The sequence below is a fragment of the Pararge aegeria genome, chromosome 21 (genome assembly GCF_905163445.1).
Source record: "Pararge aegeria chromosome 21, ilParAegt1.1, whole genome shotgun sequence".
NCBI classification, from domain to species: Eukaryota; Metazoa; Arthropoda; class Insecta; order Lepidoptera; family Nymphalidae; genus Pararge; species Pararge aegeria.
The window spans coordinates 15,985,042-16,004,198 of record NC_053200.1 but is presented as its reverse complement, the minus strand read 5'-3'; the positions used below and the strand labels follow the sequence as shown (position 1 = coordinate 16,004,198).

General features: G+C 37.9%; 1 protein-coding gene across 1 annotated transcript in view; it reads left to right on the top strand.

Annotated features, from left to right (window-relative positions):
• Positions 1-17,389, top strand: part of LOC120633378 (protein prickle-like) — a 198,641-nt gene extending 181,252 nt beyond the window's left edge. The window contains exon 6 of the mRNA XM_039903581.1: positions 15,446-17,389. Coding sequence (XP_039759515.1) covers positions 15,446-16,477 — 1,032 coding nt within the window. The 3' untranslated portion in view covers positions 16,478-17,389. The remainder of the gene's footprint in view (positions 1-15,445) is intronic.
• The last annotated feature ends 1,768 nt before the right edge of the window (positions 17,390-19,157 follow it).

Below are 19,157 nucleotides of genomic sequence, written 5' to 3'. Positions count from 1 at the left end.
ATATAAGCATCTATTTCGTAAAAACTTGAGAAAACAAAATTAGAAACCAAAAAACAGGTTTGAATTTTGTCCTCAATTTATTTGGTGCTTACAAGGCGAGGTAATAAATAGAAGTGGGTATATTTAGCTGGTTTAATACAACTTAACAATAAGTAGTAATAAGTAAGTAAAAAAAATTTCAAAATGAAATCTGGAAAATCTTTCTGATGTCCTCTGAAAGATGTCACCGGTGAAAGCATGTTTAACCATCAATAATCGCTTATAATTTTGTACAACATTTCCCATGAGTTAGGTTAGATTTTTCAACACTTTAACCGGTGAATTTAACCGGTAATTAGTTAAGAAATAGGGATACTTTAAGGGCGAACAGGCACGCTGATGCTATATGACTGCTATGATGATAAGTATAGTGTCTTACGGCCGTCCCTTTATATTTATTATCCGTTGAACCACAGTCTACAATCCTTGTCAAAACTAATCGTCATAAATGGTAATAGCTCAAATATTAATTAAAGCTATGAAAAATTCAGAATTATTAGCACCTACATATAAAACCCACTATTCTTTAAAACATTTTACAAATGACGGCTCTCAATGTGTTTCGTACATGAATTTGTACAGAATTTCCGTGCTTAGGCCGTTGACCCCAGCAGTTGCGAGCCGATAAATCAAATGGCCCATCAGAACGGCCACGGAGGGCTGTCGCGAGTGCCCAGAGGAAACAGCCCCCACCGGAAGCGATAAGGATTTAGGTCGAAAGCTGTTAACCCTCTGTTCGGAAAGCCCTTTCTCGACATAAATGCGCTAGCTACGTTATTGATGGTACCTAATTTGGGGGTAGTTGTAATGAAATCACTAGGAATTTGGATAAAAATCTAGATTGTAAGGAAATTACTAGTCATTATTGCCTTCGGGTACTCTCGTAATTTCTTTACGAACAGCCTAAGAACTAAATAACTAAAAGTACGACTATACTTATGTAAAGTGCTGGTACATAACACTTACTCGTATGTTAATATATGGTTGAAAGACATGGTACAAATTCAGCGGCGCTACTTCTAAATCTCTTATCATTGCACATTTACTAACTTTAAAGCGACGGTGAGCGCTGTGAATTTAAGTAGCAGGTCAATTGGGTCAATTTGGCAATTTATCATTTTTGAATTTTCTCTGGTCTGGTCTGGTCTGGTAGGATGCTTGGCCGTAGCTAATAACCACCCTACCGACAAAGGCGTGCCGCTAAGAGATTTAGTATTCCGGACGCGACGTCGCGTAGAAACGGATTAGGGGTAGTTAGCCCGTTACCATCTCAGACTACATCATCGCTTACCTCCAGGTGAGATTGTAGTCAAGGGCTAACTTGTGGTGGAATATATAAATAAAAAACTATCATGAGAAGTGGTTAGGGCAGTAATCCACCATGATGGCTCAGTGCGGCTTGGTGGACTCCTTTTTGAACATTATGGAGAACTCTTAGGTTTGCAGGTTTCCTCACTGTTTTCCTTCACCGTTAAAGCTATATTGCTTAGAATAGTTAGGGCTTGGTTTCGAACTCGGCCATGGTCCTTAAAGGGCACGGAACCCTAAAAAGCAATTAGATTGTAATTTTGTAAATATGATGTAATTATTTGCCAGGTTATTACACGGTGCTTAACACATTTAACAGCAAATATTTCCAGGAAGAAAAGCAATTTCGCTCAATAATTAACAATAGAAATGCAAAGTGCATTTTTGCGCGCAAGTAAATTTGGAATGGTTCCATTGTTGCAACACACGTGAGGTCGGAACATCGTATTTGCATCGCTCCGAATAATTATCATTTTATCTTTTCACTGATTATTATCTGTATAATATCATCATTACCGTGGGGTCAGGTATCCTCTCAGCACGGCTAGCATGGACAGTTAAAACTTTTCTCCGCGGCAAAAGGACAAACTGTTTAGCTATTTTTTTCACCGTGATATTTAATTGCCTAAATTATAAAACGCACATAGCTCCGAAAAGTTAGTGGGGGTTCGAACTCCGTCAGACTCGGTCTCATGATATGACTGTTTGATGTATAAAAAAACACACGTTTGTAATATATTTCTCTGCTGGCTTGTCGGGACAAATTATATTCGGAGATTTTATTCTAAAAAATCATAACAAGTCTAGATTCTAAGTTTACCACGAGACCAACCCTTGTTATTGTATAGACACTAGCTGCGACTTGCGGTGTTACTCGCGGTGAAAACATATTTTGCTTGGCTCACTAGGACGTAAAGGAAGTAAGGATATTTGGTGTAAAAAATACGAATGTTCCAATAACCATGGGAGTTTGATATTTAAAAATATAATTTAAATATATAATTTGAAAACATTTATTTTGTGAAGTGGGTAAATAATTAATTTAACTTTTGACAACTAAAACTTGATATGTGTCCGGTATTTTATAAAATTGACTAGCATTTTAACGAATGTGCTAACAATTCTTATTTAATTAATGAAAAGTTTACTAGAAATATTTAAAATTATATTTGACCAGCCAGCGGCTTCGTGCGCTGTTTTTTGGTTTTTCACGAATCCCGCCAGAGATTTTCGCGGAATAAAAATCAGCCTGTGTATTAATGCAGGGTATAATCTATTTCTATTCCAAAATTCAGTCAAATTGGTTCTGTAGTTTTTGCGTGAAAGAGTAACAGACATCCACCCATACAAACTTTCGCATTTATAATATGAGTAGGAGTGGGTAGGTGGTTATAATCTTATAAATACGGCTGCATTTTTGATAAATTTGTCTTGTATGAGATTAAAGGTTCGGGTTAAATACAACCGGTTAGCATCTTACCATTTTAGACTGCATTATCACTTGCCAGCAGGAGAGCAAGGGCTGAATTGTAGTGGAATTAAAAAAAAAAATCCGACGATGCAAATATATATGGTCATATATCCGTTTTCTTTATTAAATCTATCCTTTATCTATAGATTGGTTATTTAGCAACGTTGTTATTGTCTAAGAATATCCATTTAATTTTTAATAAATAACAACTTTGCCTAGCAACTTATCCGAGATTACAGATAGATTGAATATAGGAAACGGACAGTCTCCGTCCTTACAACTAACTCTAGGCCAAAAATCAAGTTAAATGCTTGCTTAGTGAGGGCGTAAAGACTAACAAACACTCTTTCGTATTTATAATATTAATATTGTAGATTATAGTTGTTAGTGTAGTGTGACTAGGAACGAAAAATGGCCACCGGCCGTAGCGTGTCGGGGCTCCAATTCTCACTCGCATGCATCACGAGCGGGCGCGCTATCGGCCATCGCCCAATACAAGCTGTACCACAATATTGTTGAAATAATTAATGCTTACCACCCGCTGCTACAGCTTTGGCTTTAGCTTTATTACATACTAGATGTTGCCAGCGTTTTTCGCCCGCGCTCATAACAAAACCTTTGGAAACCGTCTGTTTTCCTGGGATAAAAAGTAGCTGAGACGTTATTCTCCGTCCTTTCAATGCCAGAAATCAAGTTGATTTGTTGCTTAGTTAGGGTGAGCAGAACAGATAAACAAACACGCTTTCGAATTTATAATATTTGCGAAGCAGCATGCCCTGCGAAGTGTTTCTCTGGTTTTAGGCAGTGCTTTTCCACTGACAGTCAGTAAAACTAAATAATATGTTACTTTTAAACTAACAAACTTTCGTTGTATTTTAAAGGACGCAGCAAGGTCACCGATAATTTAATGTAATTGGAACAATAAATTGGTAATTAGCAAGCAATTACCTACACATCAATAACTGACCACAGAGACCGCAAGTTATCTAATTACTTAAACGTACGTTTAACTTGGGTTTTGTACTCATGTTTCGAAGTTTTATTCTCATCATCATCATATCAACCCACTACCGCCCGCTACAGGGCACCGGTCTCATCCACAACGAGAAGGGTTTAGGCCATAGTCCACAATGCTGCCCCAGTGCTGATTGGTGAACACTTTTAACCTTTATTACTCAATACATCTTCATTTATTCTAAAGAAGCCAAGCATAGACGCTCCTACTTTTTCCTGATTGCGATGTGATGGCGACTCGTGTTTTGAGACTGCCACCTACTTAACTGTTACCTACTCCGCCTTATAATTATAACATGTTGTGAAGTCGCTACAAGTTTTTCTTATATCGAATCCAGTAACTAACCTCGCGACACGACACACACGTCACTCCAGTGAGTACCCGGATTAATATCCTAGGTTTAGGTATCCCATTACAAGTACGACTCTCTTATCGATGTACCATCTTTAGCCCGCGTGTACACATAGCTCCGCAAAGTTGAAGGTTCGAACTGGCAAACGGCCAATGCCAAGGGAATAAGGCTAGAGCTCTACCTGGGTCCCCCCCGGAAGGGAGGCGGAGTTCTAGCCACTATGCTTTTTAGTTGGTAGTTAATAAAAATGTTGGCAAATTTTAACTCAAGAATTGTACATACTCGTGGGAAATGCAAAGCAATTAATTAAATATCATTAATTAAAATATCACTTGTTTTAACGGTGAAAGAAACCAGCATGCCTGAGAATTCACCATAATGTTTCCGAACGCGTGTGAAGTCCACCGATCCGCACTTGGCCAAGCTGGCCTACGGTAACTTGGGCAAGTGTAACTATAGCCCTTTGCATTCTGGGAGGAAACCCGTAATCTGTGATGGGCGGGTAACGGGTTGATATGACGCGCAGAATTAGTGAATTTATCCTGCAATTTATGTGTAATGAGTGAAAGTGGAATGTGATTAGTCGCGTGATATACAGACGCACATAAAGTACGCCCATCCTGATCCGCTTCGCCCGCCGAGTGCTCCGATGACAGCCCCGTGTATCCGCCAGGGTGGGCACAGGAATTATGCACAATATGCTTATCTACCATATCATCTTTTTTAATGTATATAGAGCACTGCTGCACTGATCTATGATAGGTGGTGAAGCATTAATTTTTGACGGCCGCCTGGCGCAGTGCACAGCGACCCTGCTTTCTGAGTCAAAGGCCGTGGGTTTGATTCCCACAACTGTTGTTGAAAATGCTTATGTGATGAATGTTCTTCAGTGTCTGGGTTTATGTATATTATTCATACAAATATTCATCAGTCTTCTTAGTATCCATAACACAAGCTACGCTTACTTTGGGGCTAGATGGCAATGTAGTATTATAGTATTATTTTATTTCATTATGGCAGAAAAATAAGGCAGATAAAATGGAAGCCAGACTCTCATTCTTTGAGTTGCGTATAAGACAGGGGAAGCAAAGCACACCGGAATTGTCAATGTGATACCAACAAGGCAACGGTGCAGAACTTTCAGATTAATTGATTGAGCTGGCTAAAAATGACGGCAGTGTACGACAATTCGTTGGTGACGCATGAGCTGTTAATATTTATATCAATTAGAAAGGCTGGAAGCCTATAACACTAATTTAAAAGAGCACAACACAACAAAATGAGAAAAAAAATTTCAAATAAAAAAAACTTAATACTTAACCAATATTAAAACTAAAACGGATATTTCTTACAGCCTTCATAGCATATCATGTAAAATAGCTAATAGACTAATTATACACGAGCCCTGCCTGTGTAGACACTAATAGCACTACGCCAGAGACGTTATCAGTTGTAAAAAACGGTTTTTAAACGAAGCCTTAACCTCACATTGCACCCATTTTTCACCGAAATGTCAAGAACGGTGCAGTGCTGGCAATACATGGTAATGCAGGGTGTTACGTGAAGTCAGCAATGCGGAATTTATTATAACATCTGTGAAAACCAGAAACGTAATATAAATAGTTGCACGGTATAAATTGCTTGACATACACATAATATAGATATATGGGGATAGTCTTCCGAAAATTAAAAAAAAAAACTAAAGGACCACTTCCTATCGCACTACTTTTCACATTTTATGGTGAATCTAAGCCTTCACCATAAAATGTGTAAAGTTAGTGAGCTAGCAACATTTCGCGGGTGTTAACATTAGCGCGGGTGTGAACATTAGAGGTAAAATAATTACTGTCATCTTCTAAATGTTACAAAGTGACTAACCGTTTGTTCGAGAAACCATTCTAAAGTGAAGTGGTTTTTGATGCTTCAATATCAGTCGTGTACACGGTTTACGTATGTTCCTTATTCAGTGATATAGACCCTTACTGGTAATTTATCTTTCTATTAAAATAAAAATACGAAAAATAAATTATTTCCTTTTCATAATATATGCATACTTATATATATTAGAACATAATCACACCGCGTCTACATCCGTGTGACATTCTCGTATCGCACATGATTCATTAGGAATTCCATAGCAAATGCGGCCTCCACGTGAGTTACGCAAACTGCATTGGAACCACGTGGCGAGGTGTTTCCAAAACATTTCTTCCTCGAAGTATATTCTCTATTTGAATTTTTCACACATGGTTTTATGACAGTATGTTAAGGATCACCATGTGCACTGCTGAAACGTAATTGGCTAATGATCACTAAGAATTTCCCTATCTCCGATATTTAACATAACTCTTGAAAATTAACGAAGAACTATCAAAATCGGTTCAGATTCGACGTATTCTTATAAATTCTCACTTACTTACCTACTTCATTAGGTACCTTCTGTCAACTGTCGGATAGTCAAAACATAAGTTTTGTCACTTTCTTACTTTAAGTCTTCTAGCTTGGTCAAAGATAAAACTTTTGAACAAGCTATCCGACTGTTATCAGAAAGTGGTGAAACAGGCCCTTATTATTTCAGATTAATAAATAAACTCCGACAATACACACATCGCCATCTAGCCCCAAAGTAAGCATAGCTTGTGTTATGGATACTAAGGTGACTTATAAATATTTCTATGAATAATATAGTATGTGATCATAAGTCTAATATTACGCAGGACTAGGATTTCCGCAAAATAAAACAAATATAACTTCGGGCAGAGTAACACCCTGGTTGACTCTCACACCTATAATGTCCGCTTATTATTCTACTACCCTATTTATAGTATTTTTATCAATGTATCAAATCAACATTTAATATTTAGATAGCTCATACTATTTGATTAATTAGTGTAAAAATTCAGGATTACATTAATAACCAATTATTGTAATATCAATCAAATAATTAAAGGAACATAAAACAGTATCTTGTAATAATTATGTGCCAACTACGTCACGTCCGTCGGGCGCCTATTGGGTACTTGTTAACACTCGGCCATCCTGCAACGACCGTGTCCCACGGTCCGCGTTGTGTCCTTCCGCGGTGACCCCGACACCCTGGAATAGAAGATGATATACCGCAGTAACTTGTTGTTTGTGATATATAGCATAGCAATTTGTATATAAGAAGATTTTAATACAGTTTTGCCTCCATAATTATGTCAAGTAGGTATCTCATATGAGTAAGTATGTATGCCACAGAACTATAGATCCCTATTAATGTAGAGTTAATCACACAGTTATCTCTATTATTACGGACTTGTTCACATAGCCGTCCTTATTTATATAGATTTTGTCACATAGTTATCTCTATTATTATGGACTTGTTCACATAGCAGTCCTTATTTATATAGATTTTGTCACATAGTTATCTCTATTATTATGGACTTGTTCACATAGCCGTCCTTATTTATATAGATTTAGTCACACAGTTATCTCTATTATTATGGACTTGATCACATAGCCATCCCTATTAATGTAGAGTTAATCACACAGTTATCTCTATTATTACGGACTTGTTCACATAGCCGTCCTTATTTATATAGATTTTGTCACATAGTTATCTCTATTATTATGGACTTGTTCACATAGCCGTCCTTATTTATATAGATTTTGTCACACAGTTATCTCTATTATTATGGACTTGATCACATAGCCGTCCTTATTTATATAGATTTTGTCACATAGTTATCTCTTTTATTATGGACTTGATCACATAGCCGTCCTTATTTATATAGATTTTGTCACACAGTTATCTCTATTATTATGGACTTGATCACATAGCAGTCTTTATTTGTAAGAAGTTGGTCAATCATATATCTCTTAGTCTCTAGTCGTTAGTTTAGCTACTTGAATGGTGAGTAAGTACATAAGCAGATAACTGAATATTAAATTTATGTAAAACTTTCCTATTAATTTAATAATAATAACATAAAAATAAAAAAGTTATAATGAAATATAAATATCAAAATACCTTAACAATAATTAATCACTTATAAAGTAACGAATAATGATCGATAATATTATATGATTTAATCTAAAGTAAAACAATCAAATCGTCTCTACTTCTCTATCACTGTCTGAACTGTCATCCTCAGACACAGTTGGCTTGTACGGACGTAGGGTTTCCGCACGGACTACAGCACTAAACTTCCTATAGCCTTTCATGCCCTCAATGCTTGAAATTGTATACCTGTCTATAAGTGTTCTGCTTTAGATATTTTATAGGGACCTGTGTATAACCCGTTTAGTTTTCTGGTAATCTGGTCCCCTTTCCAAGGAACCAATTGGCCAACGGTATACTTAATACACTTCCTATGTTTTTCGTCAAATCTCGTTTTCATGGTTATCATGTTCCTATCAATACGAAGTTTAGCTGTTGCTCTATTGACTCCTAGTTCCTTTTGTTGAGTATCGGAGGTAGAGGTTGCGTCTGAAGGGAAATATGGATACTTGGGAGTTTTTATGACCAAACCTAAAGACGAAAACTCAGTAGTTCCACTATGCCTATTATTTATTCCCCAGACTACATCATCTAATTTACTGTCCCATGTACATTCACTGTCTGACATAATATTAATACCATTCAATAATGCGCGATTGACCCGTTCGATTTGGCCATTGGAACGTGGGCTGGCTATAGCGTTCAGAATATGTTTAAATTGGTTTTCTTGGGAAAACTGTTTGAAATATCTACTCGTAAAGGCTTTACCTCTATCTGTAATTATTTGAACTGGATAATCAAACTGCATAATAATTTCCCTTAATAGACGAATTGTTTCTATTGAACTACAATTTTTAGCTGGTCGGGCGAATTACCACAAAAATAAGAGTTTTAGCAAAGGACCTAAATGATCAGCATGCAGAGTAAGCATAAGTATGGCTGGCTTATAATTGGATATAATTCACCCTCCAACCTACCGTAGTTGTCTTTGTTAAAAGCACATTGTAAACAAGAGTTTATATATTTTCTTATAAATCGTGTCATACCTTCAAACCAAAATTGAGCTTTAATAGCACTTTCACATTTTTCAAAACTGGGGTGACCTATCTGATCGTGAAGTTTTTACAATAAAGCGTATTTCGCTAATTTTGTGATTGTGATGTGATAATTTTGTGACAAAGCGCTCTCCAGCGACGGTTTATCTAAAAAGGATTTTGTCCTTAACGATGTAATTTCCCGACAAATTGGAATCAGAGTTAGCATGAAGCCTAGAAATAATATTCTGTTTATTATCATCTTGCAACTGTAAAGTTATTAGCCAATCGGAATTATCGATCATAAGTATTGTATTATCCACGGGATTTCGGCTCATCGCATCTACATGTTTCATGCGTTCGCCTGGCCTATATTCAATTTCAAGATCACATTCTTGTAATAGCCACCAACGAGCTATTCGAGGAATTAAATCTCGTTTTACGAGAGTTGTCCTTAAGGCTGAACAATTAGTACTTACTTTAACCTTGACCCCCGTCAAATAAATGCGAAAACGTTTAAGAGATTCAACGACAGCAAGGGATTCAAGTTCGTAATTATGATAATGCTTTTCTTCATTACTGGTCACCCTACTAAAATAAGCGATTGGTTTTAAACTACCATCTTTTTGGTATTGCATAAGTATTTCACCTAAACCTATTTTGCTGGCATCTGTGTGCAGTTCACTTTTCGCATTAGAGTTATAAATGGCTAAAACTGGCTTTTCGGTTAAACGTTGCTTGAGAATTATGAAAGCTGCTTCTTGATCAGGGCCCCAATGCCACTTTACATTCATTTTTGTAAGTTCTATGGGGGGGCGCGCAATTTGGGCAAAAATAAAAAACGAATTTTCTAAAATATGACGTCAGACCGATAAATTGCCTAATCTCATACATTACGCGGCCTATTATAATCTGCAACGCATTTAATTTTTGCTTGACCGGGTTGTATCGTTCCAGCTGAGATTTCATGGCTTAAGTTCGTAGCGGTACGTTTCAGAAAAGAACATTTACTCAAATTTAATTTTAATTTTGCCTGTGTCAAAAATTCTTCTAACTTTTTCAAATGGGATTAATACTTCTTGTACTGATGTTGTAGGCAACATTACATCGTCTAGATACAGGGCAATATTTCGATCAACCTTACCCAGTGTCATTTGTATTAAACGGGAAAATATGGCCTGATGCAGTTACAAATGCAGTTTTTGATATTGAGTCCTCATGAAGGGAAACTTGATAATAACCTTGAGCAAGATCAAAGGTTGTGAAAAAGAATTTGCCTGATAGCTTATTAACCTGATCCTCTATATGCGGCAAAGGGTACCGATCTTTACAATAGTATTAGCATTTAATGAACTATAATCAACACAAAGCCTATAATCTCCACCTTTTTTCATAAAGAGCACTACGGGGCTAGCATAATCAGATATTGACTCCCTAATGATACCTGCATCTAATAAGTCTTTAACTTTTCCATTTACAATTTCGCTCTCTTTATGTGATAATCTATAAGGTTTACAACAGACAGGCTGATCATTAATTGCGCGAATGTGCATCTTTATAAGATCATTACAACTTAAATACTTGGTACTCTTAGCAAACGAGGAAGCATACTTATTCAAAAGTGACAGTAATTGTTTATTTTCTACATCACTAAGTTGGCCTTTATCAATAAAAATTATATTTATTCGTATGTGATCCGTTTCGAAGTTATCTATGACTAGTATTTTAGACTCACTGTTGGAAACTGGTATTGTTATCAACTCTGTACTGGCTATCAATGTATTTGGTTCCCACCCTACATCAGTACACCCTAGATTGACCGCTTTTAAATACGAATGGTGAGAATTAATAACAGCTGAGGGTATAAAGTAAATTAAATTACCTAACTGCATCCATACTGTGTGCTTTAGAAATGTGTGCCTCTTTGCAATATTATCATTGCAATCGATATAAACTTCTACATATAATTGATTTTGCTTTGGTACTCTAACTGCATGTTTTCAATGAACTGTGAATTTTACAAAAAACTCTGATGCATTTAAATTAAAATCGGCAAATACATTTTGTACAGCTTGACTTGGAATAAAACGTATAGAAGAAGGTGAAGTGACTAAACTAATATTTATAATAATATTTTCGCTTGTCATCATTGTTTGTTAAATTAATAAGTCCTCCAATATAGCATTATCTATTAAAACACTTAAGTGACACGACCCAAGCGAGTTTACGCATGATCCCCCAAAACCTCTCATAACAACAGCGCTCGGTTTGATTTGAACTTTTAAGTTTTTAGCTTGCGAGATACAAAGTATATTCATTTTACTGCCAGTATCTATACATGCTCTCAGCTGCTGTCCATTTACCAACACTGTTCTTTTATAATTATCAGCATAAATATCATAGGTAATATGCAACACTTGACTAACCTTTTGTGATTGCTGTCGCGATGTTGCGGCCCCACACCAGCAGGCCGCCGTCGTGTGATTGCTATTATTATTTTCCGGTTGAAATTTAGGAATCACTTCAGCGTCACTCGGGGCAACATGGCGTTTCTTGTACAGATTTTCTGAGGATCGTCAGAAAAAAAATCACTACTATCAATCGTTGAGCTAGTTGACTCACTTAGTTTTCGTTTTCCCAAACCGTTCAAATAGGGTCCCGACATACCACTTCTGAAATATTACGCAGGACTAGGATTTCCGCAAAATAAAACAAATATAACTTCGGGCAGAGTAACACCCTGGTTGACTCTCACACCTATAATGTCCGCTTATTATTCTACTACCCTATTTATAGTATTTTTATCAATGTATCAAATCAACATTTAATATTTAGATAGCTCATACTATTTGATTAATTAGTGTAAAAATTCAGGATTACATTAATAACCAATTATTGTAATATCAATCAAATAATTAAAGGAACATAAAACAGTATCTTGTAATAATTATGTGCCAACTACGTCACGTCCGTCGGGCGCCTATTGGGTACTTGTTAACACTACACTATGTCTGATCATAATATGCTCTGGGGGTCTATTGTGAGATTTATGATCTATGTTTACTTATTCGATCCTGTGAAAGTTAACAAATAATTGTATGGAATGGAAAGAGCGCCTAGTTACAATACTGTTCTATTTTTCTGTGAAAAAAACGAGCAGAAACTTTACATAACACAGATCAGATATCAACAAAGTGTATTTTGTAAGACTACAATTCCCCAGGTTACACTTAGGTCACCTGGCTCTCACTGCTCAGGTCTCAACCGGGCCCTGGGAGCCGGCTTATCTCTCTCATTATCACGCCGTACAGTTATTGTCTAGCGCTGAAATTTCAACAATCACTTTAACTTTAACTATAATTATATTTGAGAAACGTTGAATGTTTGAATATATTTAGATCGTTATCGGGCTGCAATTTCGACTTAACAAATTATACCCAATTATTAATATTAGGTTTGGTATCTTATCATTATCAAGCGATGGGTTACTTTGGTTACTTAGGTGACATTGCCCGACGCCTGCCAGTAACCTGGGTAAACCAACTGGGATCCCCTGGGACGAGACGAGACGAGAAGCGTCACTCACTCACAAGCCTCCGTAGTACACTCAAAAAACTGAGAGTAGAACCGAATGGAAGGAGTTAATTTGGGTCCCTATTGTATTAGGAAAATTAGGTTAATTTGCTATACTCCGCGAAAATCAGGAAACTCCACACCAAAAAAAATCATACGCAATGTACTATCTCTACGCACGTTTCGCTGTCTGTCCTTGGCAAGTCTGCCATGGTTTTGCAACACAGGGCTGAGGAGCTAACCATTGACCATAATGACGCAACGTAAATTTGAATTGTCTATGTTTTTTTTTCTTTTCTTCTTCGGCAATAGTTGTGTGGTCAATAAAGCCCATTATTATTAATAAACAACTCTGCCACTTTAATCCGGACACGACCCTCAGTAGTGAAGAAAACGACAACGCGATGAAGCAGCCTCAATGACATCGTGAGATAATAATAAAAAAATGCAACCTGGCAACTTTCCTGCCACGTATAACTCAACCTCAACCCCTGTAACTTCAGAGTGAAGTATCTACCTACACCATGAAGTCGCTATTATTGAAATAAAATATATGAAGATTCAAAAGAAGGTAGCATTTAATAAAGGAATTTTAATTTGAGTTTTAAAAAGTTTTAAGACCCAATAATGAGTAGCGACTACCGGTTCGGAAGGCAGACTCTATGGAGAAGAAGTCTCCCAGAAACTCAGCAGTTTCTCTTTTCCAACATCACCAACAATTTATATTTAATTTTAATTCCTAGATTTTGTAACTTTGTTAAAGCGTTGATTGTACAGAAAGACTGGGTTATCTTGTAACGAAGTTACTTTTCGCTACAAATTATGTGCCAAATTTCATCTAGATCGCTTCAACGATTGACCGAAAACACAGGTAACAAGCAAATAAACAGGCACACTTTCGCATTTATAATGTCAGTATGGACGCTTCAAAATGTAAGCGCCAGTGAGTGCAGCTCTCGTCAGATACCGTTTTAAAATATTAATAACATCGTAGCCCACTAAAGAACGGACCGAATGTGTAGCCGCGTCGTGGGAACCGCATTGTGCGCCGGGAACTTTCCTGGGCTCGCCTCGCGCACTCAACCAAGTGCTGATAACGTACGGAGCCCAATTAGGCTTGTTTACCGGCTAATTAATTAGCCGAGCCGAATATGGATTAATTATCGCGGGACTGATGGATGCCCCGCGCCGTGGCTACGCGTGTACTACGACGACACTCTGACGACCTGCCTGGCGCAAAAGTGACCGCAGTGGTTGCTTTCCGGCAGAGACAATTTAGGAATTTTTATTTCAAAATTTTCTTTGGTCTGGTCTAGTGGGAGGCTTCGGTCACCCTACCGGAAAAGACGTGCCGCTAATCAATTCCCTCACCACCAGGTGAGATTGCAGTCAAGGGCTAATTTGTTTTCAAAAGAAAAAGATAAATAATAATCGGCTAAGTAAGAATTAGACTCCCTCAACGCGGGTTTCGTATAAATGTTCACCTTTTGTTTAGGAAAACTGTTTTAAAAATAAATGCACCATGTGTAATATGTATCTTGATCTGGTTACCACACTTTACTACCTCGGCAACTCGAAACTTGTCTGGCCTTGATTTATTCATACTTATATCTATTTTCATTCTACATTACACTATTTTCTATATTTCGTCGTGAAAAACGTTTTACGGCACTGAAATACGTCGCTGCTGGTAGAGATGGACGTTTCTAGACATCATTTGTTTCATTTGTTCTTTTTCATCATCTTCATCATCTTATCCAATGGAAGTCCACTTCAAGAATCAGGTAGTCTTCTTTTGTAGGGAGTTCTAAAATCCACGGTCCTGGCCCACTTGTTTTCAGCGTTTGATATCGTCTGACCACCTCCTTGGGGTCAACCAAAGCATTGACCGATACGGTGAGGTAATTCCAGCACCTTTCTTCGATACAGCCTATTTGTGAAGATGTTGTTAATATGAACACGGGGTTTTTTTAAATGAATTTTATTAAAGTTAATATGAAGACAGAATTATTATAATAATGTATCTAGATCAAAGATAAAAACTCTAAGTTTATGTTGCGACTAACAATGTATATAATGAGCTGAAACGCGACGTAAATGGCTTCGGGTCTTTGCCCCAATATGTAAAACTTGAAGATCGTTGTCGTCACAGTCGCCTATTAATTAAAAATCATACATAATTTTATAACGATATATTCTCCTCACTAATTTATGCAATTTTCCCGCCCGACTCGAACATCGTTCATTAATGGTTGCTTAATTGTGTATGAAAAAAATTTAATCGTTTCTAAACATTGCATAAAAAAACTTCACAATGTATTCAAGAGAGTAATTAAGGCCAAATTAAGTCAAATTATTATCCACTGTCATACGATACGACAGTAGTTAGGAGACCAATTTATTTTCCGTGATCTCTAATTGCCGTGTGGTGACGGCAGATCAGAATACAGTTGTCACCACCCACTCCCGTGGGTGTCGTACGAGGCGACTAATAAACATATGACAGAACAACAGCAGCATCCTTTGTGCTACTGCTACAATCTACTGCAATCACCAACCCGTCTGCCCAGCGTGGTAGTGGTTAATCGCAAATCTTCCCTGTAGTCCAGAAATTGACTGTTGTATGACTTTGATACATTGATTCATATCTAATTAAAGCGTTTCTTCGCAGATTATCCTGGCCGACGAGTGCACGGAGGCAGAAGGCAGGGCGTGGCACATGAAGCACTTCGCGTGCGCCGAGTGCTCGAAGCAACTCGGTGGGCAGCGCTACATCATGAGGGAAGCGCGGCCGTACTGCCTGCCCTGCTTCGACAACTGCTTTGCGGAGTACTGCGACGCGTGCGGCGAGCCCATAGGCGTCGACCAGGGCCAGATGTCTCACGAGGGCCAGCACTGGCATGCCACGGAGCGCTGCTTCGCCTGCCACACGTGCCGAGCCAGCTTGCTCGGTCGCCCGTTCTTACCTCGCAAGGGAGCCATATTCTGCTCAATAGCGTGCTCAAAAGGTGAGCCTCCCACGCCGTCAGACTCGTCTGGCCCCGGGCCTAGGCCGCCTCGAATGCCTCGACCGAGAAGGATGCCCTCACCGAAATCTCCGTCGAGGTCACCGCAAAGAGAACCATCTCCTCACAATATAGATGCAGATTCGGAACCGAGCGGTTCTATGGCCTTGGAAACCCCTCCGCCACACCCACCGTTGCCCCACGCTTGCCTCAGTTTAGACAGAGCATTAGCAGACCTAAGGTTAGAACAATCTATGACGGAACACCAGTTACAACCGACTCCCACTTCGGAAGAACCAAATGACGTTCCCGATTCAAACTGGAAGCCACCACATCCCGTGGAAGCGCAAACCGTGGTCACTCCAGGTCATTCGACGTCAATGCCTGAACTCACTCTCGTGGATGGCAAAGCTAGGAAACCTAGAGGAGGCCGGACGGTCAGGTTTTGTGGAGACGACAACGAGGCATTCGAGCCGGACGAGCCGGTCAAACGGGAGAAGGTCAGAGATGATGACGCAAATAGCTACTGCAGTACCTGTTCCTCATCTTCTTCGTCGACGGAGTCTTACACCTTGCCCACTAGAAGAGCGTACGGTGGAGTTAGGATATCCTACGTCCCAAACGACGCGGTTGCCTGTGCGAAACGAGAACGACAGAGGAAGAATGCCCAAAACGACAAGAACTGTATAATTTCGTGATCCTGGCTCCTCTTAGTGCCGCCTCCCTCCTAGTGACACCAACCTCCGAGCGAAAGACTGACTTTTTGATAATTTTGATAGATATTGTAGCCCCTACACGCCATAGTATTATAAATAGCATTCTGTAAGAAAACTGTCTTCCTTGGAAAAGGGGTGTAAATGACAAAATATAATGTATAAGCAGATGGCATACGCAGGCGCGCGTCGCTAATAATGTTTTGACACACACGCGGACATTATGCCGTCAGTATAAAAGGCAATATTAAAGGATTTCGAACAAATTTATCTCTTTCTATAATTATTGTAAACTTAATCCGTCAATGAATGCCATTGCATTCAACGGGGTACACCTTTTCTATTGACGGAAATAGAAAAGGGTTTAAGAGTATTTTTTGCAAACATTAAATATTTTGCAAAGGATTTTAGAACGACCTCGGTGGTCGAAAAATCAGCTTTAAATTACCGAAAAATTACATGTTTAATGCTCGCTAAATTCATTTACATATCTATTGTAAGCTTCTGTAATACGTATATACTCATATCGTGTTTGAAAAACGTTAAATTTAGGACATATCCCACTTTGCCACTTAGCTGTAAGGATTTGTAATTAATAAATAAGAGAAAATTATAAAATGTAAAGACTCAGTACAAAGCTGCCTTGTATTATTTTGTAATACATTTTTGTATTTCACGAATGTGTGTTCAAATTTGTAAATACGTCGTAGATATTAATTTTAGTATTAAGAATGCCTTAAGCTCACATTTTATCAGAATGTATGGCTCGGGCACTTGCCAGAGTATTCCATAATTGATAACCGACTACTAATTTACCAGAACACAAAAATATGACAATACATAAAAAACTTTACATCGTATAACAACATTACTTGTACGATATAGGATTTACGGAACGATGAATTATCACTATATTTCATACCAAAATATAGTTATTTAGTGTGAAATAGTTTACTTTGTAAAGATATTTTTTTTTTACCTAACCAATTTATTTCATTATAATTTTATCATTTTACTACTACTATACTAAGTTCTAGCCGTTAAAGTTCAACCAAAGTACTCTAGAATGGAACAGTCTTTACGATGTTTTTTTTTTACGTCTAACTAAAACTTCGATTCTTTTTCGCTTGAGTGTTTGACCGGAGCATTAATTGATACCGTCTCACCACGTCGCTCACAGTCGCTATAGAGTATTTCTCGTACATCATTAAAATTAAAATTAATTGACATTGAATTTATTGGACCGCTGTTGGAAATTGAATGAAAATCCGTCTTGTTCATTCTCTTGTACTTTGTATTTGTTCTTACTTACGAAAATTTTACTATTTTCTTATGGATCATAAAAAGAAATCTAAGGTATTTTCTTTTCTTTCTTAATTTAATAAAATCTTGTAAAACTTTAATAATATAACAATAAATTGTACGTAAAGTTTCTAAGTTATTTGTAACATTGAGAGAATTAAATGTTTTCAATAAACTGTTTCTTTTTTAATTAATAACTATTTCAAGTTTATGGGAGCCTAATTAGTGTCAGATGTAGCAAAACAAGTGATAAACGTCATATTTTACCTGCTAGTTAGTGATGATGCTATCTAATATGGTATAGGGCTATCCTGTTAGGGGTAGCTTTTTAAAATAAACCAATACCTCTTATCAGTTTCCACGGGATATTAGCACTTATTGCTACGGGAGTAACTAGCCATAGCTAAAGTAACCCACCAGACCAGACCAGACCAGAGAAAATGTAGAATTTATAAATTCACAAATCGTTGGGTTATGGTCGTATGTGTTCAGAATGAACGGAGTAGACCCTGGCCAATGGCGTGCACTTCATACATGCACAAAAGCCCTAAAATTTTCAGTTTTATGGCACCTTCCTTCTTTAGGCATACCTGGGTCAAAAACCCTGTGCACGCCACTGACCCTGGCTTATACTGGAAACATACTGTCGGGCTGAAACTCTTAATTATATTTCTCGTTAATTATTCAACGTGTAAATGAAAACCGAAATATTACTTCGGAGGCTTTTGAGGTACATTATATACAGTCTCGGAGACTTATCTTTGAAACCGAAACGCTAACAGTTTTTGAGTAAACCACTGCCATAGTTTTCACTGAAAGAAGTCTGATACAGCTCTAACATCATCTATAATAGGAACAAAACGCAGGACATGCCAAGAACCCTAAGCATGGCGATAGTACTAGTTCTCACACTGATTGGTACAGCGTTCAAACTAAATAGCTATAAACATGAAATGTAGACAATGTACTACGCAAAGGGTCATTGTTCCAAGTAATTGCCATGAGGCGGGAATCGAACCCAGGCCAGCTAGAAGATCGCTTCCCTGAAACCCGTAAACTGTTATCATTACGAGACACGACAGTTAGCATGTCCTGTGAGCTGAGAAAGCGTCCGTCATTGAATAAGTACAATCAGTTAGGGCTGCTACCAGAGCAGCAAAAATATTGGGATACCTTTTTTTTAGTTAAATTAGATACCATGTAGCGTGCCCGCCTGATGTTTAGCGGACTTCCATCGCCTATGAACACAGCAACAAATTCGCTAGGCGTACAAGAAATACTTGCTACAAATATGTCCGTCGACCTGACGCACAGGTCTTGAACATCATGTGCCTTTATTGACATCGCCAACCACACCCTTCAC